This window comes from Budorcas taxicolor, chromosome 19 (genome assembly GCF_023091745.1).
Source record: "Budorcas taxicolor isolate Tak-1 chromosome 19, Takin1.1, whole genome shotgun sequence".
Classification (NCBI taxonomy): Eukaryota; Metazoa; Chordata; class Mammalia; order Artiodactyla; family Bovidae; genus Budorcas; species Budorcas taxicolor.
Genome location: NC_068928.1, coordinates 45,860,987 through 45,884,859, shown reverse-complemented (window position 1 = coordinate 45,884,859; position 23,873 = coordinate 45,860,987). Strand labels below are relative to the sequence as shown.

At 36.2% G+C, this 23,873-nt stretch overlaps 1 protein-coding gene across 1 annotated transcript in view; it reads left to right on the top strand.

Moving 5' to 3' along the window:
- The window catches only part of CDC27 (cell division cycle 27), a 52,520-nt gene that overhangs the window by 8,949 nt on the left and 19,698 nt on the right, over positions 1-23,873 (top strand). The window contains exons 2-8 of the mRNA XM_052657692.1: positions 3,918-3,993; positions 14,702-14,849; positions 16,438-16,563; positions 20,373-20,470; positions 21,200-21,354; positions 21,460-21,671; positions 22,659-22,773. Coding sequence (XP_052513652.1) covers positions 3,918-3,993; positions 14,702-14,849; positions 16,438-16,563; positions 20,373-20,470; positions 21,200-21,354; positions 21,460-21,671; positions 22,659-22,773 — 930 coding nt within the window. The remainder of the gene's footprint in view (positions 1-3,917; positions 3,994-14,701; positions 14,850-16,437; positions 16,564-20,372; positions 20,471-21,199; positions 21,355-21,459; positions 21,672-22,658; positions 22,774-23,873) is intronic.

Below are 23,873 nucleotides of genomic sequence, written 5' to 3'. Positions count from 1 at the left end.
GGGGCTAAATAAGACACTGTTAAAGTAATCCAGGGAAAAATGGTCTGTTTTTAAAAGTAAATGTTTATTGAGTTCTTCCTTTCACTACTATTACAGTTTCCTAATTTAAATGAGTATATTTGAAAGATACCTATAGGCATAGTTCCAGAACCCTAAGTCATCTATGGTCTGGTAAAACACCAAAAGGCCAGATTAGTTCTTTAGGGGGTTTAGAATTTAACCAGGCATTGTGCTAAGCTTATCTCAGAGGTAAGCGTTTTTATCCTTATTTTATAGGCGATTAAAGCTAAAGCTCAGGGAACTGATTTAGTCGTCTAGATTAATGTCAGAGGAATCTTTTCTATCTGCCGTAGATTGAGGTGTGGGGATCATATTATGCATTCAATAAATAATTGAGTCAAATTAAATTTAAATATGTTTTTAACTGTTGTTTTTTGAAGGCCTTTTAACTATCTTTGCTGTGTTGTAGTATAGAGGAAAAGTAAATTAGATAGCAGTGATTCTGTAGTATGTTTAAAACCTATTCTTATTATGTTCACTCCTTGCTAATGCCACATATTTTTGTTCTAAGGCTCAGCTACCCAACTGTTTGATAACAAAAGCATGATGACAATGACCAGATACTTGTCTATAGAATAATACCTGACTTATTCATAATTTCTCATTGTCAGTGAAAGTGAAGTTGCTCAGTCATGTCTGACTCTTTGCGACCCCATGGACTGTAGCCTACCAGGTTCCTCCTGGTTCCTCCTCTGTCCATGGGATTTTCCAGGCAAGAACACTGGAGTGGGTTGCCATTTCTTTCTCCAGGAGATCTTTCCAACCCAGGGATTGAACTCAGGTCTCCTACATTGTAGGCAGATGCTTTACCATCTGAGCCACCAGGGAAGTATTCAAAATGTTAAGGCTTTGTGCAGGCCACCCAAAGAACTTGATTTTCTCAAATTGGTTAAATTTTTATGTTATTAATTTTTTACTGCAATCAGGATCATATAGCAAGGTAAATGATCAATAAATGTTTACCAAATGGATGAATACTGTGTTTCAAAAAGTGGTAGGCATATTGAATAAGATGATAAGGAAAACGATCTAAGTAGTATGGAAACATGATCTCAGTTCAGTTCAGTCGTGTCCGACTCTTTGAGACCCCAGCTGCTGCAGCACACCAGGCCTCCCTGTCTATCACCAATTCCTGGAGCTTGCTCAAACTTGTGTCCATTGAGTCAGTGATGCCATCCAACCATCTCATCCTCTGTCTTCCCCTTCTCCTCCCGCCTTCAATCTTTCCCAGCATCAGGGTCTTTTCAAATGAGTCAGTTCTTCTCATCAGGTGGCCAAAGTATTAGAGTTTCAGCTTTAGCATTAGTCCTCCTAATGAATATTCAGGACTGATTTCCTTTAGGATGGACTGGTTGGATCTCCTCGCAGTCCAAGGGACTCTCAAGAGTCTTCTCCAGCACCACAGTTCAAAAGCACCAATTCTTTGGCACTCAGCTTTCTTCATAGTCCAACTCTCACATCCATACATGACTACTGGAAAAACCATAGCTTTGACTAGACGGACCTTTGTTGGCAAAGTAATGTCTCTGGTTTTTAGTATGCTGTCTAGGTTGGTCATAACTTTTCTTCCAAAGAGCAAGCATCTTTTAATTTCATGGTTGTAGTCACCATCTGCAGCGATTTTGGAGCCCCCCAAAATAAAATCTGTCACTGTTTCCATTGTTTCCCCATCTATTTGCCATGAAGTGATGGGACCAGATGCCATGATCTTAGTTTTTTGAATGTTGAGTTTTAAGCCAACTTTTTCACTCTCTTCTTTCACTTTCATCAAGAGGCTCTTTAGTTCTTTGCTTTCTGCCATAAGGGTGGTGTCATCTGCATATCTGAGGTTATTGATATTTCTCCCAGCAGTCTTGATTCCAGCTTGTGCTTCATCCAGCCCAGCATTTCTCATGATGTACTCTACATATAATGTGATCTAGGCTACTATTAACCAGAAAAATCTGGTTATCTTTCAGGTATTTATAGGTCACACCACTAAAATATTATTGCCCCCAAATCTGATATATTCCAACTGCTAAGTTGGACAGACCTGTATCTCCTTACCAGATTCTTGATTCCTTTATAATGTTTTGCTTACCTGTATTAAGGAAGAAACCACTAGATGTTACTTTGTATTGTTTTATGTTGCCAACAATGTTTTAATCATGTTAGTAAATTTAATTATAGTAGGAATATTTTATATTTTACCTCCATATTGGGTTGCTAAAAGTTTGTAGGTCAGTAAGTGGAAATTAGATTCAGAGTTTTAAGACACTTATTCAACAAGCATTTATTGAGCGTTCACTATGTTTAAAGACAGTTATCTAGGATAATTAGGGAAATAACTACTTAAGTAGGATAACCAGGGAAGTATAGCGAAAAAGAGAATCTGACTTTTACCCACAGAAGTTGCAGCCTAATCAAACAATATATATGACTAAATCTAATAAACAGCTTGATATATTTTTTTGAAGTAGAAACAGAATTTTCTGGGACCTCATAGAATGGAGTCATTAATATTGCATGGGATAGATCAGTGAAAGGAAGATACCATGTAAGCTGAATTTTGAAGAAGACACATTTCACGAGGTAGAAGTTAAAGGACAGCCCAAACAGTACTTTGAAATGTGAAAGTACAGCTGATGTTTAGGCACTGATGGAGGCCTTTTCTGGTTCTAGACCATAGGCAGCTTTGGCGAGAGATGAGCAACATCTGAAAAAGGATGATGAAGGCCCAAAGGGATTTGAATGGTTTCCTAAGGAGTTTGTACTTTATTCTGTAGCTGTTTATTGTGTAAACTTTGTGGGACCGTCCAGGAGGAATCATTAGGAGGTTTTGATCAGGGATGAAGACATGAAAATGATGATGGCAGCATCTGAAATTTATTGACTAGTTATTAGGTATATGCAAGGAACCATTGTGTACTTTATTGGAGTCTTATGTTTTAAATGAAGAAACTAAGACTTAGGAAACATTGTAACCTGCCCAAGACACAGTCATGGAACATTAATTTGAGCTCCTGTCCAAACTCAGGATTTCTGGGCTGGATGGATTACATTATAGCCTGCAGGTAGGAAGACCACTTAGGGAACTACAGGTTTAGAGAAAAGATTCAGTTACAGACTGGGACTAGGAAAAAAGGGGATAAGACCCTAGGTACTTTTCTTTAGGTACAGTTCTGTAAATGATGGTTAAATTCACTAACCAAACCGTTAAAGTCTTTTAAGTCCATAATGAACCTAAATTGAATTACCAGTGCAATAGTTATTTCATATATACTTAGCCAACATATATGACCTTGTATGGGCTTCCAAGATGGCACCAGTGGTAAAGAATCTGCCTGCCAATGAAGGAGATGTAAGGGGTGTGGGTTCAATCCTTGGATCCAGAAGATCCCCTGGAGGAAGGCATTGCACTCTAGGAGTATTCTTTCCTGAAGAATCTCATGGACAGAGGAGCCTGGCAAGCTATGGTCCATAGAGTTGCACAGTCAGACATGACTGAAGCAACTTAGCATGCATACAGAGGCCTCCAGTTTAGAAAGCTTTATGAAGCTGATATTATTAAAGCTGGGTCTACAAGGATGTGCAATTTATAAGAGTAGGTAGATGAAGGAGCCCACACTCCCCAGGGAAGGAAAAGGAAATACAAAGACACAGAGGTCTAAAAGTTCATGGAGAATTAAAGTGAGTAAATTCAGATGTTAGGAGCCATACTGTGAAGAGCCTCATCTAATAGGTTACGGAGTTTACACTGTGGATATTGAGGTTTTATTACTTAAATTAGATGTGTTGATTTGAGTATTATATGCAAGGCTCTGTGCTAAGAGTTACTGTGAAACTGTATATTTATGTTCTTTTTCCTCTATTTACAGGCTGCTATATGGCAAGCACTAAACCACTATGCTTACAGAGATGCAGTTTTCCTAGCAGAGCGACTGTATGCTGAAGGTTTGTAATCTGTTCCTTTCCAAGAACTATAAAAGAATAGAATAGGGACTTCTTAGGACTGTAACAAGATTCTGGGTATCACTTTTTTTTTTTGGCTCTGCCTCAAGGCGTGTGGAATCTTAGTTCCCCAACCAGGGATGGAACCGTGCCCCCCTGCATTGAAAGCACAGTTTTAACCACTGGACCACCAGGAAAGTCCCATGGGTGTTACTCTTGTTTTGTCTTTATGATTGACACTAGTTCATAGAAGTTTTTTCCCAGTATGTGTAGCTTTTTATATGCTACTTTTAGTAACTGTGCAGACTTGCTTTGGATTTTACCCTATGGTTTACTTAATCATGGTCTAGTCTTTAGGTATTTTTTTCTTAGAGTCTGTATTCTGTGGTTTAGAGCATGGATTTTGAGCCTTCAGCCTTAGTGCAAACCCTAACCCTTAAGATGCTGTAGTATGCCTTGGGCAAGCTACTTAACGTTCAGTGTTTTAGGTTTCTCATCTGTAAAATAGAGGTAATTATTGTCTCTTGGAATTGAAAAATGAAATAATATATTTAAAGCACTTGGCACGGCCTTCTGGCACTGTAATAAATTCAACATCAGCTGGTATTAGTGGGGTTTTTTGTGTGTCATTGATTATTATAATCTTCCTAAGATGCTTCCCAGATGGTACTAGTAGTAAAGAACCTGCCTGCCTACACAGGAGACATAAGAGATGTGGGTCTGATCCCCGGGTCAGGAAGATCCCCTGGAGGAAGAAATGGCAGCCCACTCCAGTACTCTTGCCTGAAGAATCCCATGGACAGTGAAGCCTGGCAGGCTACAGTCCATGGGTCTCAAAGAGTCAGACATGACTGAAGTGACTTAGCATGTTAGCAAAAATGCTAAGATAATTAGGTACAGCTTTGTCATTTTCCTTGTGTTATATACTCTAGGATAGAATTTACAAATCAAAGAAGGTGGTGGTTGTCGTTTAGTCGCTAAGTCGTGTCCAACTCTTTTTGCGACTCCATGGACTGTATAGCCTGTCGGGCTCTTCTGTCCATGGGATTTCCAGGCAAGAATACTGGAGGAGGTTACCATTTCCTTCTCCAGGGGATATTCCTGACCCAGGGATCGAACCCATGTCTCCTGCATTGGCAAGTGGATTCTTTACCCACTGAAGCAGAAGGAAAGCCCCATACAAGTCAAAATGTGTAAGCAGTTCTACAACAAATTACTTTTGCCTAGTTGATAACCCAACAGAGAGAGCTGTGATAATCACTGTCACCAATAGTATAAGGCTTTCTTCATAGCCCTATCAGTATCGGATTTACCATTATAATGTGTTTTTGCTTACTAGAAAATTGTGAAGTATTTTGTCTTCCTTTTTATAATTCTGAAGGATGCTGGGTATTTTCTCAAGTGTTAGTTTTACATTTATTCCTGTTTCTATGGACTCTATCTTTGTTTATTGCATATTTGCCCCAGATTGTTTGCTTTTTAATCTTAATTCTGTTGATTTTTATAACCTAATCTTTTAAATTTTATTTAGTAGGTAGCTTTATCACTTAAACTTTCTCCTGTTGCTCCAGTAGCTGGAAGAATTTTCATTTTTTTATAACTCAAGAAATACGTAGTTCTTGGTAATTTAAAAAGTTTTAAAAAATGTATCATAGTGTTATTACTTAATTTAGTCAGTGTTATTTATTAAATGCTTTTTTCCCTTCCACGTGGTATTTTACGTGGTTTTGTGTTAAATTTTTTTAAAATGTTCTACGTTGTTCCCAGAACCTCTCCTCTCTTTCATTAGTTGATTTTCTATTTTTAACTTAAATATTATGCTATTTTATTATTAACGCTTTATTATATTGTCTTTTTACATCTAATAAGGACTATCTCCATCATTTTTCCCCCATTTCATTCTTTGGTAGGAATACCCTTTTTTTAATTCTTTCATTTTACATGTATATTTTATTAATCTTTTGAAATTTCACAAATATTTTGATTAGTGCTCTCTGAAACCAAATAAGTCTATGAGTTAATTTAGGAAGTATTATTATCTTACTATAACTCCACCTTATGCGAAGAGTTGACTCATTGGAAAAGACTCTGATGCTGGGAGGGATTGGGGGCAGGAGGAGAAGGGGACGACCGAGGATGAGATGGCTGGATGGCATCACTGACTCGATGGACGTGAGTCTGAGTGAACTCCGGGAGTTGGTGATGGACGGGGAGGCCTGGCGTGCTGCAGTTCATGGGGTCACAAAGAGTCGGACACGACTGAGCAACTGAACTGGACTGATCGATGCTGTAACTGTCTTATCTAGAAACAGTGCTGCCTTCTTTTTACTCCAGTGTTTAACTCAGTTTTCCCACTTACTGAGTAATCTCCCATTGGATTGCTTACTAAAAGTTTGTTTATAATTGTAGGTAAGTTTTATTTTTGTGTGTCTGCAGGAACTAGTAATGGAACCTTTCTGCTCAGTTATATGATTTTACTCTAATAAAGTGCTTAGTAACTGAACTGCAGGCATAGAAGGTAGATATTAGGGGTTTGTTAGACATGTGTCTGAAAAGGACAAGGGATAAGAACATTAAAGAATATAGACAAGATGTAGACCAGGAAATGTAAACTACAGAGGAAAGTTAACACAGGGATTGATAAATAGAGGATTTAGGAGAGGCACTGGAAATCCAGATGAAGTTGAATTGGGAGATGTATGGAAATAAGGTAGGAGAGGAAGACTGTGAATGAAGTGCAAAATTCTTTTATTAATGAAGCAGAATGTCTTGAATTTAGTAACCAAGAGTTAAAAGGAGAAGATAAGAATCTCACCAGCAGGGAATTTCACAAAAGAGCAGAGGATGGTACTTGGAAATGAAATAGTTGGGAGAAACAAGAAGGAAACCAAGCTTGCCCTGGGGCAGGAGGGAAATAAAATGGGAGAAGCAAGGAAGAAGCCAAGCTTGCCCTGGGGCAGGAGGGACTAGCATCCCTTTGAGAGTGCTGTAGTTCTTGAGGAAAGTTGGGAAGGTCTATGGCGCAGAAGTCTTAGGTCCCAATGAAAAGATGAAGAAAAGTGAGAGCCTTACAAAGAAGGTAATATGACAGATTGCCCAACTCTGCAAATAAAAGCAAGGTTTATTGTGGATAATCTACTTACATATATTTTCATTGATACCTAAGTAGCCCTCATGTTTTCCTGACTTTTCTTTTTTAGTTTGTTAACGTTAGGCAGTTTCTAGTTATTATAGTTAGTTTCCAAAAGTGTGCAAATTAGTGGTTTCAAATTTAGATGCTAGGATTTTCCCATAGAGTTGAGGCAGGATTCCAGATTAATCTACATAAAACTGTTTAATCCACTTTCTATCTGTTTCTGAAACAGTGCTTAACTCTTGGAAACTCGCTCATTGTTAGTTTCTCTCAATATGAAACCTAACTACCCTTGACTGTATTTCTGTGGAGTGCAATGGGAGCAGACACTATTCCAGCTCAATAATAATCACAGTCAGTTCAGTCCAGTTCAGTCGCTCAGTCGTGTCTGACTCTATGCGACCCCATGAATCGCAGCACACCAGGCCTCCCTTTCCATCACCAACTCCCGGAGTTCACTCAGACTCAACGTCCATCGAGTCCGTGATGCCATCCAGCCATCTCATCCTCTGTCGTCCCCTTCTCCTCCTGCCCCCAATCCCTCCCAGCATCAGAGTCTTCTCCAGTGAGTTAACTTTGCATGAAGTGGCCAAAGTACTGGAGTTTCAGCTTTAGCATCATTCCTTCCAAAGAAATCCCAGGGCTGATCTCCTTCAGAATGGACTGGTTGGATCTCCTTGCAGTCCAAGGGACTCTCAAGAGGCTTCTCCAACATCACAGTTTGAAAGCATCAATTCTTCAATGCTCAGCTTTCTTCACAATCCAACTCTCACATCCATACATGACCACTGGAGAAACCATAGCCTTGACTAGACAGACCTTTGTTGGCAAAGTAATGTCTCTGCTTTTCAACATGCTATCTAACTTAGTCATAACTTTTCTTCCAAGGAGTAAGCATCTTTTAATTTCATGGCTGCAGTCACCATCTGCAGTGATTTTGGAGCCCAGAAAAATAAAGTCAGTCACTCTTTCCACTATTTCTCCATCTATTTGCCATGAAGTGATGGGACCAGATGCCAAGCTCTTAGCTTTCTGAATGTTGAGCTTTAAGCCAACTTTTTCACTCTCCTCTTTCACTTTCAGCAAGAGGCTTTTTAGTTCCTCTTAACTTTCTGCCATAAGGCGGGTGTTATCTGCATATCTGAGGTTATTGATATTTCTCCCGGCAATCTTGATTCCAGCTTGTGATTCTTCCAGCCCAGCGTTTCTCATGATGTACTCTGCATAGAAGTTAAATAAGCAGGGTGACAATATACAGCCTTGACGTACTCCATTTCCTATTTGGAACCAGTCTGTTGTTCCATGTCCACTTCTAACTGTTGCTTCCTGGCCTTCATATAGGTTTTTCAAGAGGCAGGTCAGGTGGTCTGGTATTCCCATCTCTTTCAGAATTTTCCACAGTTTATTGTGATCCACACAGTCAAAGGCTTTGGCATAGTCAATAAAGCAGAAATAGATGTTTTTCTGGAACTCTCTTGCTTTTTCCATGACCCAGCGGATGTTGGCAATTTGATCTCTGGTTCCTCTGCCTTTTCTAAAACCAGCTTGAACATAAGGGAGTTCACAGTTCACGTACTGCTGAAGCCTGGCTTGGAGAATTTTGAGCATTACTTTACTAGCGTGTGAGATGAGTGCAGTTGTGCGGTAGTTTGAGCATTCTTTGGCATTGCCTTTCTTTGGGGTTGGAATGAAAACACCTTTTCCAGTCCTGTGGCCACTGCTGAGTCTTCCAAATTTGCTGGCATATTGAGTGCAGCACTTTCACAGCATCATCTTTCAGGATTTGAAATAGCTCCACTGGAATTCCATCACCTCCACTAGCTTTGTTTGTAGCCCACTTGACTTCACATTCCAGGCTGTCTGGCTCTAGGTGAGCGATCACACCATCGTGATTATCTTGGTTAGGAAGATCTTTTTTGTACAGTTCTTCTGTGTATTCTTGCCACCTCTTCTTAATATCTTCTGCTTCTGTTAGATCCATGCCATTTCTGTCCTTTATCGAGCCCATCTTTGCATGAAATGTTCCTTTCATATCTGTAATTTTCTTGAAGAGAGCTCTAGTCTTTCCCATTCTGTTGTTTTCCTCTATTTCTTTGCATTGATCGCTGAGGAAGGCTTTCTTATCTCTTCTTGCTATTCTTTGGAACTCTGCATTCAGATGCTTATATCTTTCCTTTTCTCCTTTGCTTTTCGCTTCTCTTTTCACAGCTATTTGTAAGGCCTCCTCAGACAGCCATTTTGCTTTTTTTCATTTCTTTTCCATGGGATGGTCTTGATCCCTGTCTCCTGTACAATGTCACGAACCTCCGTCCATAATTCATCAGGCACTCTATCTATCAGATCTAGGCCCTTAAATCTATTTCTCACTTCCACTGTATAATCATAAGGGATTTGATTGAAAATAATCACAGTACCTTCTAGTATTTATGGAATTCTTACTGTGTACTAGGTACTCTGAGTACTTAATATTTATTTAGTCTTCAACAGCTCTATAAAATAGACATTGCTATTATCATTTTAGAAATAAAGAAACTAAGACCATTGTTCGCCAGGTTTTTACCTGTCTTAATGATTAATGGGCTAGGTGTAGAAATTGCATTGAATACAGTGCTTTCCGTAAATTTGGCTTAGCTGAAGAGAACTTAATCAGAGTAAAAGATTCAGCATCTGATTCTCTTTTCTGTCTTAGCCATTATAGTGAGAGCCCAAATTCACAGAAAGATGTGACTGCAAATGGCAACATTAAAGAAAATTATTTCCAGTTATGTTAGGGTCATCATTGAAGGAAGTTGTCCAAGTACTACTAGAAATATGACATATTGTATCATTTTTAGGCCATTACTATCGGAGAAGGCAATGGCACCCCACTCCAATACTCTTGCCTGGCAAATCCCATGGACGGAGGAGCCTGGTGGGCTACCGTCCATGGGGTCGTGAAGAGTCGGACACGACTGAGCGACTTCACTTTCACATTTCACTTTCATGCATTGGAGAAGGAAATGGCAACCTGGAGAATCCCAGGGGCGGCGGAGCCTGGTGGGCTGCCGTATATGGGGTCACACAGAGTCGGACATGACTGAAGCGACTCAGCAGCAGCAGCAGCAGTGGAAAATTTTATAAATATATCTTGTCGCTAGAAATTCAAGTCATTTTGTCATATGGGGGGACAAAAAGGATATCTGGCCCATTGGGCTATTCTTTTACTGTCATAGTTAAATTATTACTGATAAAAAAGATGATGCTATTTTAAAAAAATATTCTTTTATTTTTATTTATTGGCCATGCCATACCACTTGCAGGATCTCAGTTCCCTAACCAGGGATTGAACCCTAGACCACAACCCTAGACCACATTCGGGGATTGAAAGCCCAGAATCCTAACCACTGGGCACCAGGGAACTTGTAATGCAATTTTTTTAAGTCATTATAGTTTTCATTTTCATTATGTGTTAGTGAACTAAGACTCTGGTCTTCCTAATGATCTTTTTAAATCCAAGGCTCAACTGTTTCATTATATCAATCAGATGTTTCACATAAATATCACATATATCAAACTCAATTCATGCAAAACTGGATTCATAATGTTCCCACCCTATTCTAAAACACCAGTGTCTTAGTAGAAAAGCCTTCTTATTAATTCTTCTGTGTTTAGTCTTTCCTGCTGCTTTGATTTACCCCCTCCCAAATCAACCCCGTTCTCTTTACCTTGTAAAACCCTTTAGAGATGTATAATAGCTATAAAAATTTATCTCTAAATCTTTACACAGCTTGCAAAGTCCTATATGATCTGGCCATCTGCTTTCTCCTTATGTATTGTCATTTCCTTTTAAAATTTCCTCCAGCCTTCTTACCCGTGGTGTATTTATACCAATCATGTTTTCAAAGTATTTAAAAATATTATTAACCCCCATTATCTACAAGTATAAAACCTGTTAGTACTGAAATTTAGAGTGTGAACACGCATGAGAAAAATAAAAATTCAGAATAGTATTAAAATACTGAAGTTGTAAATACAGATGAAGTGTTCAACAACAGAAATGACTCTGAAAAGGGTGGAATGAATCTTGCATCATATGTAAAGCATAGCACCCAGGCATATGAAATCAGTCAGCAAAAAAGTGATAAGATGGGATCACTTGAGTTTGTGGCTGAACATTATGTATGTATACCCCATGTAAATATCAGATGACTAGTCAGATATTGTAAATTTAGGAGAAAGTCAATAGTAATTTAATAATAGCACATACAACTCTTACTATGTATCAGGCACTATCCAAAGTTCTTACATATTAACTCATTTAATTCTAACAGCACTAAGTACTTAGAGTTAGGTGTCACTGTGTCCTTATTTTACAGATGAAAAAACTGAGGATCAGAGAAGTTAACTTGCCCTGAGTCACATAGCTAATAAGTGGTGGTATGGAAATCCAAACTAAAGAAGCAGCTTGGCTCTAGTGTCATTGCTCTGATCCATGTGCTGTACTGTCTGTAGGTGACGTGAGAGCTTAGAAGATGATCAAGATGAAATGCATATCACAAACCATGAATGATTCATAGGTGTTATGCTCTTTGAATACTTAAAACTTAAGTGTTTGTGACCTGGCAGCAAGCACGGTACTCTCACTTCTAAGGAGTTCTCTGTGGTATTTAGAATTTATCAAGGCTAGATAAAGAGCACTCACCTCAACAAACATTTAAGTCTTACCATAACCAGTCCATTTTGGACTTCATATAAATCAACATGAAGAGGTGTCTATCTGATTTAAAAGCACTGAGAAGCTAATTCATCTTCCCATTTGATGGCATTGTGTCTGAAGGATGCAAGCTTAAGCTCCTCTTAATTATTTTGAGCTTATATTAAATGACCTACCCTATATTGAAGCCCAACCTGTTTGTAAGAAGAGGAGTTTCAGTATTGTTTTGTAACTCATTTTTTTCACCTAACAATGCATTCTGAAAAAATTCAGGGTTTTTTTTGGACGACTGTGTTTAGTTATATGGATGTGCCTTGATTTAACTCATACATGATTTATTTATCAGTATTACAAGTGACTTTGTGGAATCAGTATGTACTTTATTCCTGATTATAGAATACAGTCATCTCAGGACCACCCATGGGTTCTGCATCTGAAGATGCAACCAACTGCAGATGCAACCAACTGCAGATGGAGAGCTCAGCTCCAGAGGGTCGACTGTATTATGGACCATATAATTCCCAATCATATATTTTGATTAAGGCTCTTAATAAAGGATGGCAAATAAATGTCATGCAGATATTTATAGCTATTTCCAGATCCTGTTATTTTGATCTCTGCACACTTATACTAGCAAAGCCATGATCAGCCTTAGTTTCTCTGAGTTTTGCACTTGAGGCAGCCACTGTCAGTCATTTGAAGTTACTGTTCCAGATGAAATCTATTTGTCAATACTCTTTCCTTTTTAGATTTATTGTAGCCACTCACTACTGGTTCACTAGCTATGTTTGGACTGTCAGTTTATTTCTGGGAAGCTTCAAAAAGCCACCCCTTTCAGTCCATGTATTTCACGATCCTTCCAGTTGATCTCAATTTACTTCACTATCTTATAGTTTCATTAAGCTTAAAGTTTGATTAAACCTCCAATCCATAATCTCACTGAAACATAGTTGTTAAGTCATCATACTTCAAAAAAGTAATTGCACTATGACACTAAAATCATACACACCATATTTGTAATCTTTATGTTATTGTGGAATTTTACTACAGTGAAAAATTAACCTAGATATACTCAGTGTTTGAAAAAAAACATTTGATGAAGCATTTTTATGGTTCAAAGTTGAACTAGCTTTGGAGAGCCATTGTTTTTTGGTATAATAATTGGTTTTTAAAAGCTTAATTTATTAGATGACAAGAAACCAGGCCTTTGCAAAATCTAGAAGAAATCACACTTTCTAACTTACGTGAATTAGCGCTTGTAGTTCAATGAAATTAACAATTTGTTCCCATTGCAATAGAGGTCCCCATTCATTTTTTTACTTCTGAATGATACTACTGTAGATCCTATTAACACCTGTACACTAAAATTCTTATCATTTACTACACGATATCTTATTGTACATTGGTTTTTTTTTAATTTTGTTATCCTTTTTTTTAAATTTTTTTTTATTTTTGTACATTGTTTTTTATACTAGGGTTTCGTGAACAATCATAAGATGGACCAGAGAAGTAGAGTTCTGTTGGTTTTTGCTTGTGCATATATGGCATAAAACAACAGGAAAGAAAAAAAATAATAACCTTTATAAAAGGAAAATTTCAAGCTATTTTTTTATCCCACATCTTTGAGTTAGCTTTTCAGAAAGATGTGGCAAGTTTATCTGTACTTTAAATTTAATGATTTGCAAAGTTTAGCATGCATCAGAATCACTTGAAGGGTCTGTTACCACACAGATTGCTGGTCCCCACTCCCAGAATTACTGATTTTAGTGGGTCTGAGCTGAGATGGGGCCGGAGAACTTCATTTCTCAAAAGCTCCAAAGTCATGTTGATGCTGGTATAGGGGCCACACTTGGGGAATCAGAGGCTTAAATGGTCCCTCAGTCTGATATTATTACATAAGCTGATATTATTATATAACCCATTTTTAGAAGTACAGAACTTAAGACTTTCCCTCTTTCTATCTTTACCTCTGTAGACTCTCATCTGGGGACTTCCCTGGTGGTTAAGACTCTGTGCTTCTCCTACAGTTGGCAAGGGTTTGATCCTGGTAGGGGAACTAAGATCCCACGTGTCATGCATAGTGGCCAAAGGAAAAAAAAACATATAGACTTTCATCTGAATTGGTCGGGAGGTTGTGAGGATAGAAGTAGGGTGATGGTCAGTTTGGGAGAGAGTAAATAAAGGAGAAGAATGCTACATTTCATTAACCAGGCATTTCCTAATGTTAAAAGGAAAGAGGTTAATGAATAATTCAGCTCTTGCCATTAAAGAGCAGTTTAATTATTGTTACTGGACAAGTGTCAAGTCTGTCAATTCAATGTTTATATAGTATGGGTATTCACAATTTAGACTTTTTTTTTCCTTTATCTTAAATTATCTTGAATATAATCTACTATGTATTTGGTATTAGAAATAAGTGAGTTTTGTTTGTTTTCCAGTTTGGTCTTTGTTTAATGTAGAAATTTTCAGATTGATAATTAGGTTTATAACACTGAGTTTCCCTCTCATGAAATTTGACTTCTGTCCTCTCAAAGGATCTCTCAGAAAAATACTACATAAAAATGATGCTTTCCTGATAGTCTGTGTAAGGGCAGTTGTGTGCCTGTGTTTGATCTTAAGGATTTACAGAGAATGCTACAGTTGTCTTCATTGTATTATTTCCTTTTTTTCTTCTGGAAAGAAGGTAGTCAGGACTTGGGGAACTAACTTTTGTATCAGGAAAGTATTTCTCCTTAATTGAAATTTGAATTAATAAATTGTTTTTTGTATTGAATAACATGCCTAATTTTATTCGTTATTGCTAAACTTGTTTACGTATCGCTAAACAATAATTACCATTCAACATACTGAATAACAGCCCTTTTTTTTTTCATGTTTGTTCTTAGTACACTCCGAAGAAGCCTTGTTTTTACTGGCAACCTGTTATTACCGCTCAGGAAAAGCATATAAAGCATATAGACTTTTGAAAGGACACAGTTGTACTACACCACAATGTAAATACCTGCTTGCAAAATGTTGTGTTGATCTCAGCAAGTAAGTTTCTAAATCTTTTCTACCTAATTTTGTTCTACTTAACTGCAGAATTCTAGATAAAATTCTTTTGATGGCAAGACTCTGACTCCCTTTCTCCCCTCTTGGTAGTAGAGTTTTGTCTATTTCAGTAACTTTTGAAATGCTGCTGCCTATTATTTTGTTATGGAGAGATTTTATTGTTATGGTATAAATAGAATTTAAATCTGGAGAAACCTAAGTTGTAACTAATTCCTATGATTTTGTAAAATGATTGTAATAAGCCTGAAAACCTAACTTCCCAGTTCACCTGGGATTAATGCTGCCTTGTGTCCAGAAAGTTGTGTAATTAGTTATTTGCCCTTCAAAATCATTCTTTTGGGGAACCATTACTCCTTTTAAGCAAGGGGACAGATTTAGGAGAACACTTCTTTGGCATATGACAGCTCAACCAAGTCAGCTGTCCATATTCTGAATCTGGAGGCAGCTAGAGATTTAGGTAGTTACGTTCTGTCAGACTTTTTTCTGTGCTGCGAAAAATGGAATAGTGGTAAGGTGACTAAACAGATAACTGTAAAGCCTGTGTATTTAGTTTATAGGTATATAGTCATAGGATACAAATAAACCCCGTTTAGTTGATAGATATACAGTGAAAGGATATAAATAAACCCCATAAAGTCTGCATAGTCTGATAAGTATTTATTTGTCCAGTGTCTAATTGGTGACTTTTAAATTACAGCTAAAATATATATATATATAGAATTTCTGAGACATTTGCTATTGAATTTCTTCTACTCCAAAGATTCTAATGTTGAATTCTTTAAAATATACTTATTTAATTTGCTAGTTTCTTAAGCCAGTTCTTACCTTAGACTTTCTTATCCCATTTATAAATATTTATAGTTTAAAAAAAATCCCACTGATAGTAAAAAAAAATCTTTAGATTTCACATTTTATGTTTAGGATATATAAGCTTACTTGAGAGTTTTCCACGTGATGATTTAGAAAAAACTTTAAAACATGAACCATTATGAACTCTGATATGCTAAAAATATATAGTGAAATCAGGCAAATTTTTTCCCTTTGGGGAATATTTGTAATTTTATATCAAGAAAACATAATTGATAAAAAGAGGTGAAGTGCTATTCACATTTCAATTGTAAACTTAAAAATAACTGAGGCCATTAAGTATGCAATTTTTAATTAAAATGTTAGTCTTATTTAACCTCCTTGCAAATTCCTACTTCAAGGAATTATAGAACTAAGAAGGACCACCAAATCTGTTAATGAAGAGCTGTTCGTATTTTTCCCCCAGTATAACAGTCTTCCATTTCTTTCGATGTGAGTAATGTGTATGTTGCTCAGACTAGATTTATACATACAGACTAAAGGTAACTATTTCTGTTTTTAAAGGGTAAGACTGAAATTTTAAGATGGTAAATTCCCAATCTCCCAAATGATTCTTAATACATGTTTATTGGTATTCTAAAGGTACCATGAACTTTTTACTATATCTCCATAGTAAGAGGTACATTCGTAATGAAGAATGTCTTTACACACTGTGGTTTTTATATTGACTTTTTAAAAAAATCTGTGAATGTGTGTTTTAAAGGCTTGCAGAAGGGGAACAGATCTTATCTGGCGGAGTGTTTAATAAGCAGAAAAGCCATGATGATATTGTTACTGAGTTTGGTGATTCAGCTTGCTTTACTCTTTCATTGTTGGGACATGTATATTGGTAAGTAAGAATGATTCAAATTACCAGAAAATTGTTTCTAGTACTAGAATGAACTACTCAGCAATAAAGAGAAACAAACTATTGATAAACATGATAATTTGGATGGATTTCAAGAGCATTATGGCAAGTGAGAAAAAGGCCAATTTCAAAAATTTACATATTCTGTGATAGCATTAATAAAACATTATTGTTATGACACAGTTACAGTGATAGAGACAGATCAGTGGTTCTCAGACATGAGAGTTGGGGCAAGAGTACTGGGACTATAGAGAGGTAGCTAAAGGAGTTTGTTTGGGACTTTGGAACAGTTCTATATCCTGATTGTAGTGGTAGTTACCCAAATATATACATGTGATAAAACTTCATAAAAACTATACTATTTTTTCAGCTTCTATGTGAGTCTAAAATTATATCAAAATAAAGTTTAATAAAATAAAGGGAAGGTATTAAATCATAGAAATGCTGTATATGTATTACTAGTTATTTTAAAACAAGATCACTTGTTTAAAAGTTTTTGAAGGTACATTTGTATCAAGTCCTAATCATGAAGGAAGGTTTTTCCTCTTTTTCAGAGAAATAATTATTTTTATTTATCGTAAAGATTAAAAGATCAGGTATCCAGTAGGGCACAACCCTGCTCCAAAAACTGGCTTTTCATTTCAACCATCCTATGCCTGTTGTGACCAAAGTTGCACTCAGTAATTTAGAAACCTCCCTGTTATAGTTTTGAAGCTACAGCTTGTTAAGTTATCTTTTATCTCCAGTACTTTGATATAGACACTACATTGGTCTTTTTGTCTACAGTAGCACGTGAGACTTGCATCTTTAGGGCATGACTGATTCTAAGTCTAGTTCTTAGATTAACCTGTTTCTTCCAGTGCCATTTAAATAGCTATTTTTAACCCCAGTCCTTTGGAAAACTTCCTTTCTGAGTTTTAGTTTTTAAAAATATTGATCTAAAGTAGGGGCACTCCAGGCAGCTTAATTTTATTAAGTCTTTTCCTCCTTTTATCTCTCTATTGAATAATGATAGCTCTGTCTCCCAGACATGACTGGGACATAACTCCACATCTGGCTCCTTCCCCAGTTTTTTTTTAATTGAAGGATAACTGCTTCACAGAATTTTCTTGTTTTCTGTCAAACCTCAATGTGAATCAGCCATAGGTATACATATATCCCCTCTCCTTTGAATCTCCCTCCCCATCCCATCCCTCTAGTTTGATACAGAGCCCCTGTTTGAGTTTCCTGAGCCATATAGCAAATTTCCATTGGCTGTCTATTTTACATATGGTAATGTACGTTTCCATGTTACTCTCTCCATACATCTCACCTGCTCCTCCTCTCTCCCCATGTCTGTAAGTCTGTTCTCTATGTCTTTTTCTGCATTGCTGCCCTGCAAGTAAACTCTTCAGTACCATTTTTCTAGATTCTGTATATATGCATTAGTATACGATATTTCTCTTTCTCTTTCTGACTTACTTTACTCTGTATAATAGGCTTTAGGTTCATCCACCTCGTGAGAACTGACTCAAGAGTGTTCCTTTTTATGGCTGAGTGATATTCCATTGTGTATATGTACACCACAACTTCTTTATCCATTTATCTGTCGATGGACATCTAGGTTGCCTCCATGTTCTAACTACTGTAAATAGTGCTGCAGTGAACAATAGGATAAATGTGTCTTTTTCAATTTTGGTTTCCTCAGAGTGTATGCCTAGGAGTGGGATTGCTGGGTCATATGGTGGTTTTGGAGAAGGAAATGGCAACCCACTCCAGTACTCTTGCCTGGAAAATTCCATGGACCGAGGAGCCTGGTAGGCTACAGTCCATGGGGTCGCAAAGAGTCGGACACAACTGAGCGACTTCACTTCGCTTCATGGTGGTTTTATTCCTAGTTTTTTGAGGAATCTCCATACCATCTTCCATAGTGGCTGTATCAATTTCCATTGAATGTAATTTAAATTATATTTAATGTATCAATTTACATTCCCACCAACAGTGCAAGAGCGGTCCCTTTTCTCCACACCCTCTCCAGCATTTATTGCTTGTAGACTTTTTGATGATGGCCTTTCTGACCAGTGTAAGGTGATATCTCATTGTAGTTTTGATTTGCATTTCTCTCATAATCTGCGATGTTGAGCATCTTTCCTGTGTTTGTTAGCCATCTGTATGTCTTCTTTGAAGAAATGTCTGTTTAGGTCTTTTTCCCACTTTTTGATTGGGTTGTTTATTTTTCTGGTGTTGAGTTGTCCCAATTAACTTTTATATTATTTGTACATACCAGTATCTGTGTGTGTGTATGTGGGTGTGTATCTAATCTCTTCTTGGTAGACATTTTGTTTTACATATATTTTATGGTATATTAATCAGATCATGAGAAATCTAGTTTCCTATTCTCAGAAAGCTTATAATCAATTGTAAGAGAGCACATGAAAGATAAATAAATAGACAAACCATACTTAGTTATAGACATGGTGAGGGGCTGTATAATATAAGTTAGTTTTGGTATAATCTTCAAACATTGAGTTTTCACTGTATTTTTCTTTTCCTGGCCTTATATTAAAAGTTCCCAAGCATTCATTTTCCACTTTCCACTCCTCATTTTTACTTTCCAAAAATACTTTTATGTCTTTGTTTCCTGCTTTTAAGTTACCCTGCTATACATGGTAAATGAATATATCATTCTTGTTATAATTATTTTCCCTTTAAGAAATTTCATCTGACCAATCCTTAGATACAGACTTTGATAAAACTTACGTTTTCTGAAAGTTTGTCTCCTTCCTCTGTTTCTTTCTGTGTCCATGTGTTTATTGGGTCAGATTAGACAAATCTGGGAAGCTAAATAAGCTTCAACTAGTGGTACTTTCTTGTCTTTATTATAACGTTTATTCTAGTTTCTACTCACTTGCAAAATTTGAAAGTAAGGCATATTAATATCTAGTTCCCCAAGGGGATCTTTTTTTCATTTCTCTGATGTATACTGATAGCACATAAACAGATTATGTGTTTTAACTGATAGTTTCATATGAAGGTTGTTTAGTTCAGTGCCATCTGGTCCTTTATAAAACCTCGGGGTTTTGGAAAAATTGCTGTATCTTAATTTTTTTCCTTTAGATAATGAAGAATTTCAGTCTTAAACCAGGTCAGTAGTATTTTTTCACCTGAAAGCTCTACAAGTCTTACTAACCCTCAATCTCATCTTCTTTCCCATTTAAAAGCTAGGGAGGCCACAATGCTGTTCTAATAATTTCCAGATTGTTTCAAGTATATAGGGTCCTAAGAATGTTGTCCATGTTTTGAATGTAAGCCTTTATACACCCAATTTAGAAACATGAATTTTCCTTTTTGTTAAGAGCTGCCACCTTTACTTTGTTAAAATATCTTCTCATTTAAGTATGCTATATTTAAAGCATTTAAGTCACTTTCAAAATTACCACTGGGATTTATATTTAAAATCAAGAATAAGACTGAAATATTTGCATGTTTCCCATATCGCCTCATTAACTGTAATGTCCAAAAGGAAATGAAAGGCAGTTGTAGTATCTAAGAAAGCAATGATTATTTGTTTGTTTTGTTAACATGCCTTTCAATTCATTTTCTATTTGCTTTCACCTGACTTTTGACTTGAAATCCCCTAAATAATAAAGATTGGAGGATGGTAAGAAGGAGAAATTGATCATTTAAGGAAGGATTTAGAAGAGAATGCACAGAACTTATATAAGATTTACCTAATTTTCTGTAACAAATTTTCTTTGTAATAGATGTTTTAGGTGTTACAGCTTGTCTGATCTATTTGTTTGTCTTTACAGCAAGACAGATCGGCTTGCCAAAGGATCAGAATGTTACCAAAAGAGCCTTAGTTTAAATCCTTTCCTCTGGTCCCCCTTTGAATCATTATGTGAAATAGGTAAGTTTGTAGAGGTGATTAGGGGAGGGTTCTCCCATTTCTTCTTCCCTTTTTTTTCCCCCTGCTTATTTTTTGGAAAGTGATACAAATTATATATCCACAAGACAAATATTTTTCAAAGCTAAAGGCTTTTAAACTTGAGAACAAGAAGTAAGGTAGAATCATGTTTCAGGAATAATGTGGCCTTTGTTGTGTCGTCAAGGAATGAGTTGTGTTGTGAGTATAAAGTTAGCCAAAATAGCATTCTGGATAAGAAAAGAAATTAGTAGAATACCCAGAGACCTGGATAATATGGGGTGGGGAGTTGTCATAGTATATATGCTCTAGGAGGCCTGAAGGATCATTTTAAAATGTTGTGTCAATATACATGTAAGTGCTTAAAATTTTATTTTGATTTCTAGGTTTCACCTCTCCACCCTCATTCCTTACCTTGAGCAAAATGAGGTCTAGTTGCTTTCTGCTTTAAAACACAGAAATCTGTACTTTCCTGTGATTTATTATAAGTCAGTTTCATTGTGGTTTAACTTATTTTCTAAACGCACAGCTTTATCTTTGGTGTACACTTTTACAGTACACTGATGTTTACTTTTGGGGGATAAATCTGATTCACTGAAATAGATAGAACTTTAAAACTCTGGATAAGGCTTTATTTTTGCTGGCTTATGCTTTTTTTTTTTTAATTTAACCTTCATTTCCTCAAAAGCAAACTTTTTTTTTCCCCCTTCACAGGTGAAAAGCCAGATCCTGACCAAACATTTAAATTAACATCTTTACAGAACTTTAGCAGCTGTCTGCCCAACTCTTGCACAACACTAGTATCTAATCATAGTTTATCTCACAGACAGCCTGAGACAGTTCTTACAGAAACACCCCAGGACACAATTGTAAGTATATTATACACTAGTGTTAAAAATATTGTGAAAATGAAAAACAGTGATCTGAGCTAAATAAGGTATTGTAAATGACATGTTAGAAATTTTCTGTTTCAGGAATTAAACAGACTGAATTTAGAATCTTCCAATTCAAAGTACTCGTTGAACACAGATTCTTCAGTGTCTTATATTGATTCGGCTGTAATTTCACCAGATACTGTCCCTCTTGGAACAGGAACTTCCATATTATCTAAACAGGTTCAAAATAAACCAAAAACTGGTCGAAGTTTATTAGGAGGACCAGCTGCTCTTAGCCCATTAACCCCAAGGTAAGACAAATAGAAGATACTTTAAAATGTGCTGTAATATTAAATGATCTTAGAGTAATTCCTATATTGGTAATATAAATTAATATGAACAGCAACTTCTAAATCATTATGGAAATAGAGATATTTAATAAGTCAATAATGAGTCTATTCCATTTTCAGAAAATCAAGTAATAAAAATACAGTATCTGTAAATTTCATATTAAGTGTTGGAGAAAATTTTTATTTTTTTATTTTTTTTGGAGAAAATTTTTAAACTTAAGCATTCCTTATTCAGCTGTTGTATGCATTAAAAGATACTCTGTTTATGACTATGCATCAGTGAATAGCAGTGAACCTCTTAAAATGTTGGGATGCTTATAATCAGTGATAGCAATGGTTAAAGTGCTGTATTCCAAAATGGGAAAGGATTGACACCTCTCAATATATGAAATGTTCTGTGAAAATTTTTAGAAATATATATGTATGAATAAATACAGGAACCCAGGCCAGAGGATGCATTTCCAAAAGAATCAAAATAAAAAATTATGTGCTAGAACAGACTGTGAATTGGGTCCCAGGGCCAGAGAATTACTTAAATAGTATGACCATGAGATTACAAAGCTCATTGATTCCACACATGCATTCATTGGTCTCTAAGGATATTTTCTCTGTAATAGTGTCTAAATCACATAAATTCCAAGAATTTGAACTAATTTGATAATTTGGATCTTAGCTTTTACAAAGCTACTCTTCTTTATTTCTAATAAATCTCCTGAGATCTGTAGTTACTGCTCAGTTTAGTTCCTTATTTGATTTTTTCTTAAATTTTAGTTTTGGTGGGTGGAATAGTCTATATTCACAGTTTATTTTTAATCTGCCCCTTAGATCCTCAATGCCCCCAAGACTGATTTGCCATTCTCTTCCTTTTAGACCTTCTAATTTAAGTATACTGCTGCTTTATATATGCCTTGATGACTTTTTGACACCTTGATTTCAACCTCTTCTCAGTTTTGGGATTTTGCCATTAGAAACCCCAAGTCCTGGAGATGGATCCTATTTACAAAACTACACTAATACATCTTCTGTAATTGACGTGCCACCCACCGGAGCCCCTTCAAAAAAGGTATTTTCCTTGTAAAATATAATGAATTGCTGTTGCCTTAGAGAAATTATCTAAATGTAAAAGAAGGTCATCATTATTATAGCCTCCTGGGTATAGTAGAAGACGCAAAGCTGGTTGCTCTTTTGACCACGTAAGTTTGTAACTCACAACTATAGTTTATTTCAGCATATAGCTAATTAAGCATATTCAGATTTTTACATTTAAGTTCCTTTTTTAAAAAACAAAATTAAGATGATCACTTTGAATGTAAATAATGGAAATTATACCTGCCATGGTTTTTGCTTGTCCCCACCAGTATATTTGTTTTTCAGTTGTACCAATATTAACATGAAAAAAGATGACTCACATAAAGCTAGCTTTTTGTGATAATAAAATTTTTATGGTAGATCCTCAGGTATGGAGTTAAAGTGTAGTAAAATGAAAAATATTTCATAGAATCTTTATAGTAAATACTGCAATAAGACTGCATTGCAACTGTGACTCTTTTTATAATGTTCTTTTACTGTCTGTGGCAGTAGAGGCCAAAGTGAGGTTTATTTAAAACATATCTGTGGAAAAAAAATAATAAATAAATAAAACGTATCTGTGGTGCAGGGTATCTTTTGTGAGAATTAAATTAGGTTACATATGTAAATGCCTGTTGCTGTGCATAATGGATATTTAAGAAATGAAAGCTAAATGAGTCATACTGGTATGCGAATGACTGCGATAGCCCTTTTACCCTCAGAGAAACATGTTTCTTCTTGTTTTGTTTTTACTCTTTTACTCCTGAACTTTAGCAAAGTTTTTTTATATGATAGCTTCCTAATGAGTGATAATAGGAACTCCAAGAGTGGTAAACGTGAACTAAAAGTATTTAATATGGAAATTGTGTTTTAAACTGGATTTTTAAAAAGATGACAACTACCTGCTGTTGTATTACTATGAGAGTGACATATATATGTGGAAATTAGTTTATTACAGTTATAAGAAGGCATAATAAGACAATGGTTAGCATGCCAGGGGAAGTAGGCCAAAACCATGAGTCAGAGTAATTAAGGACAAGTTAGGTAGTAAAGGCGTATATGATTTCATTGCCCAGTCTAAGCCTCTTCTGCCTC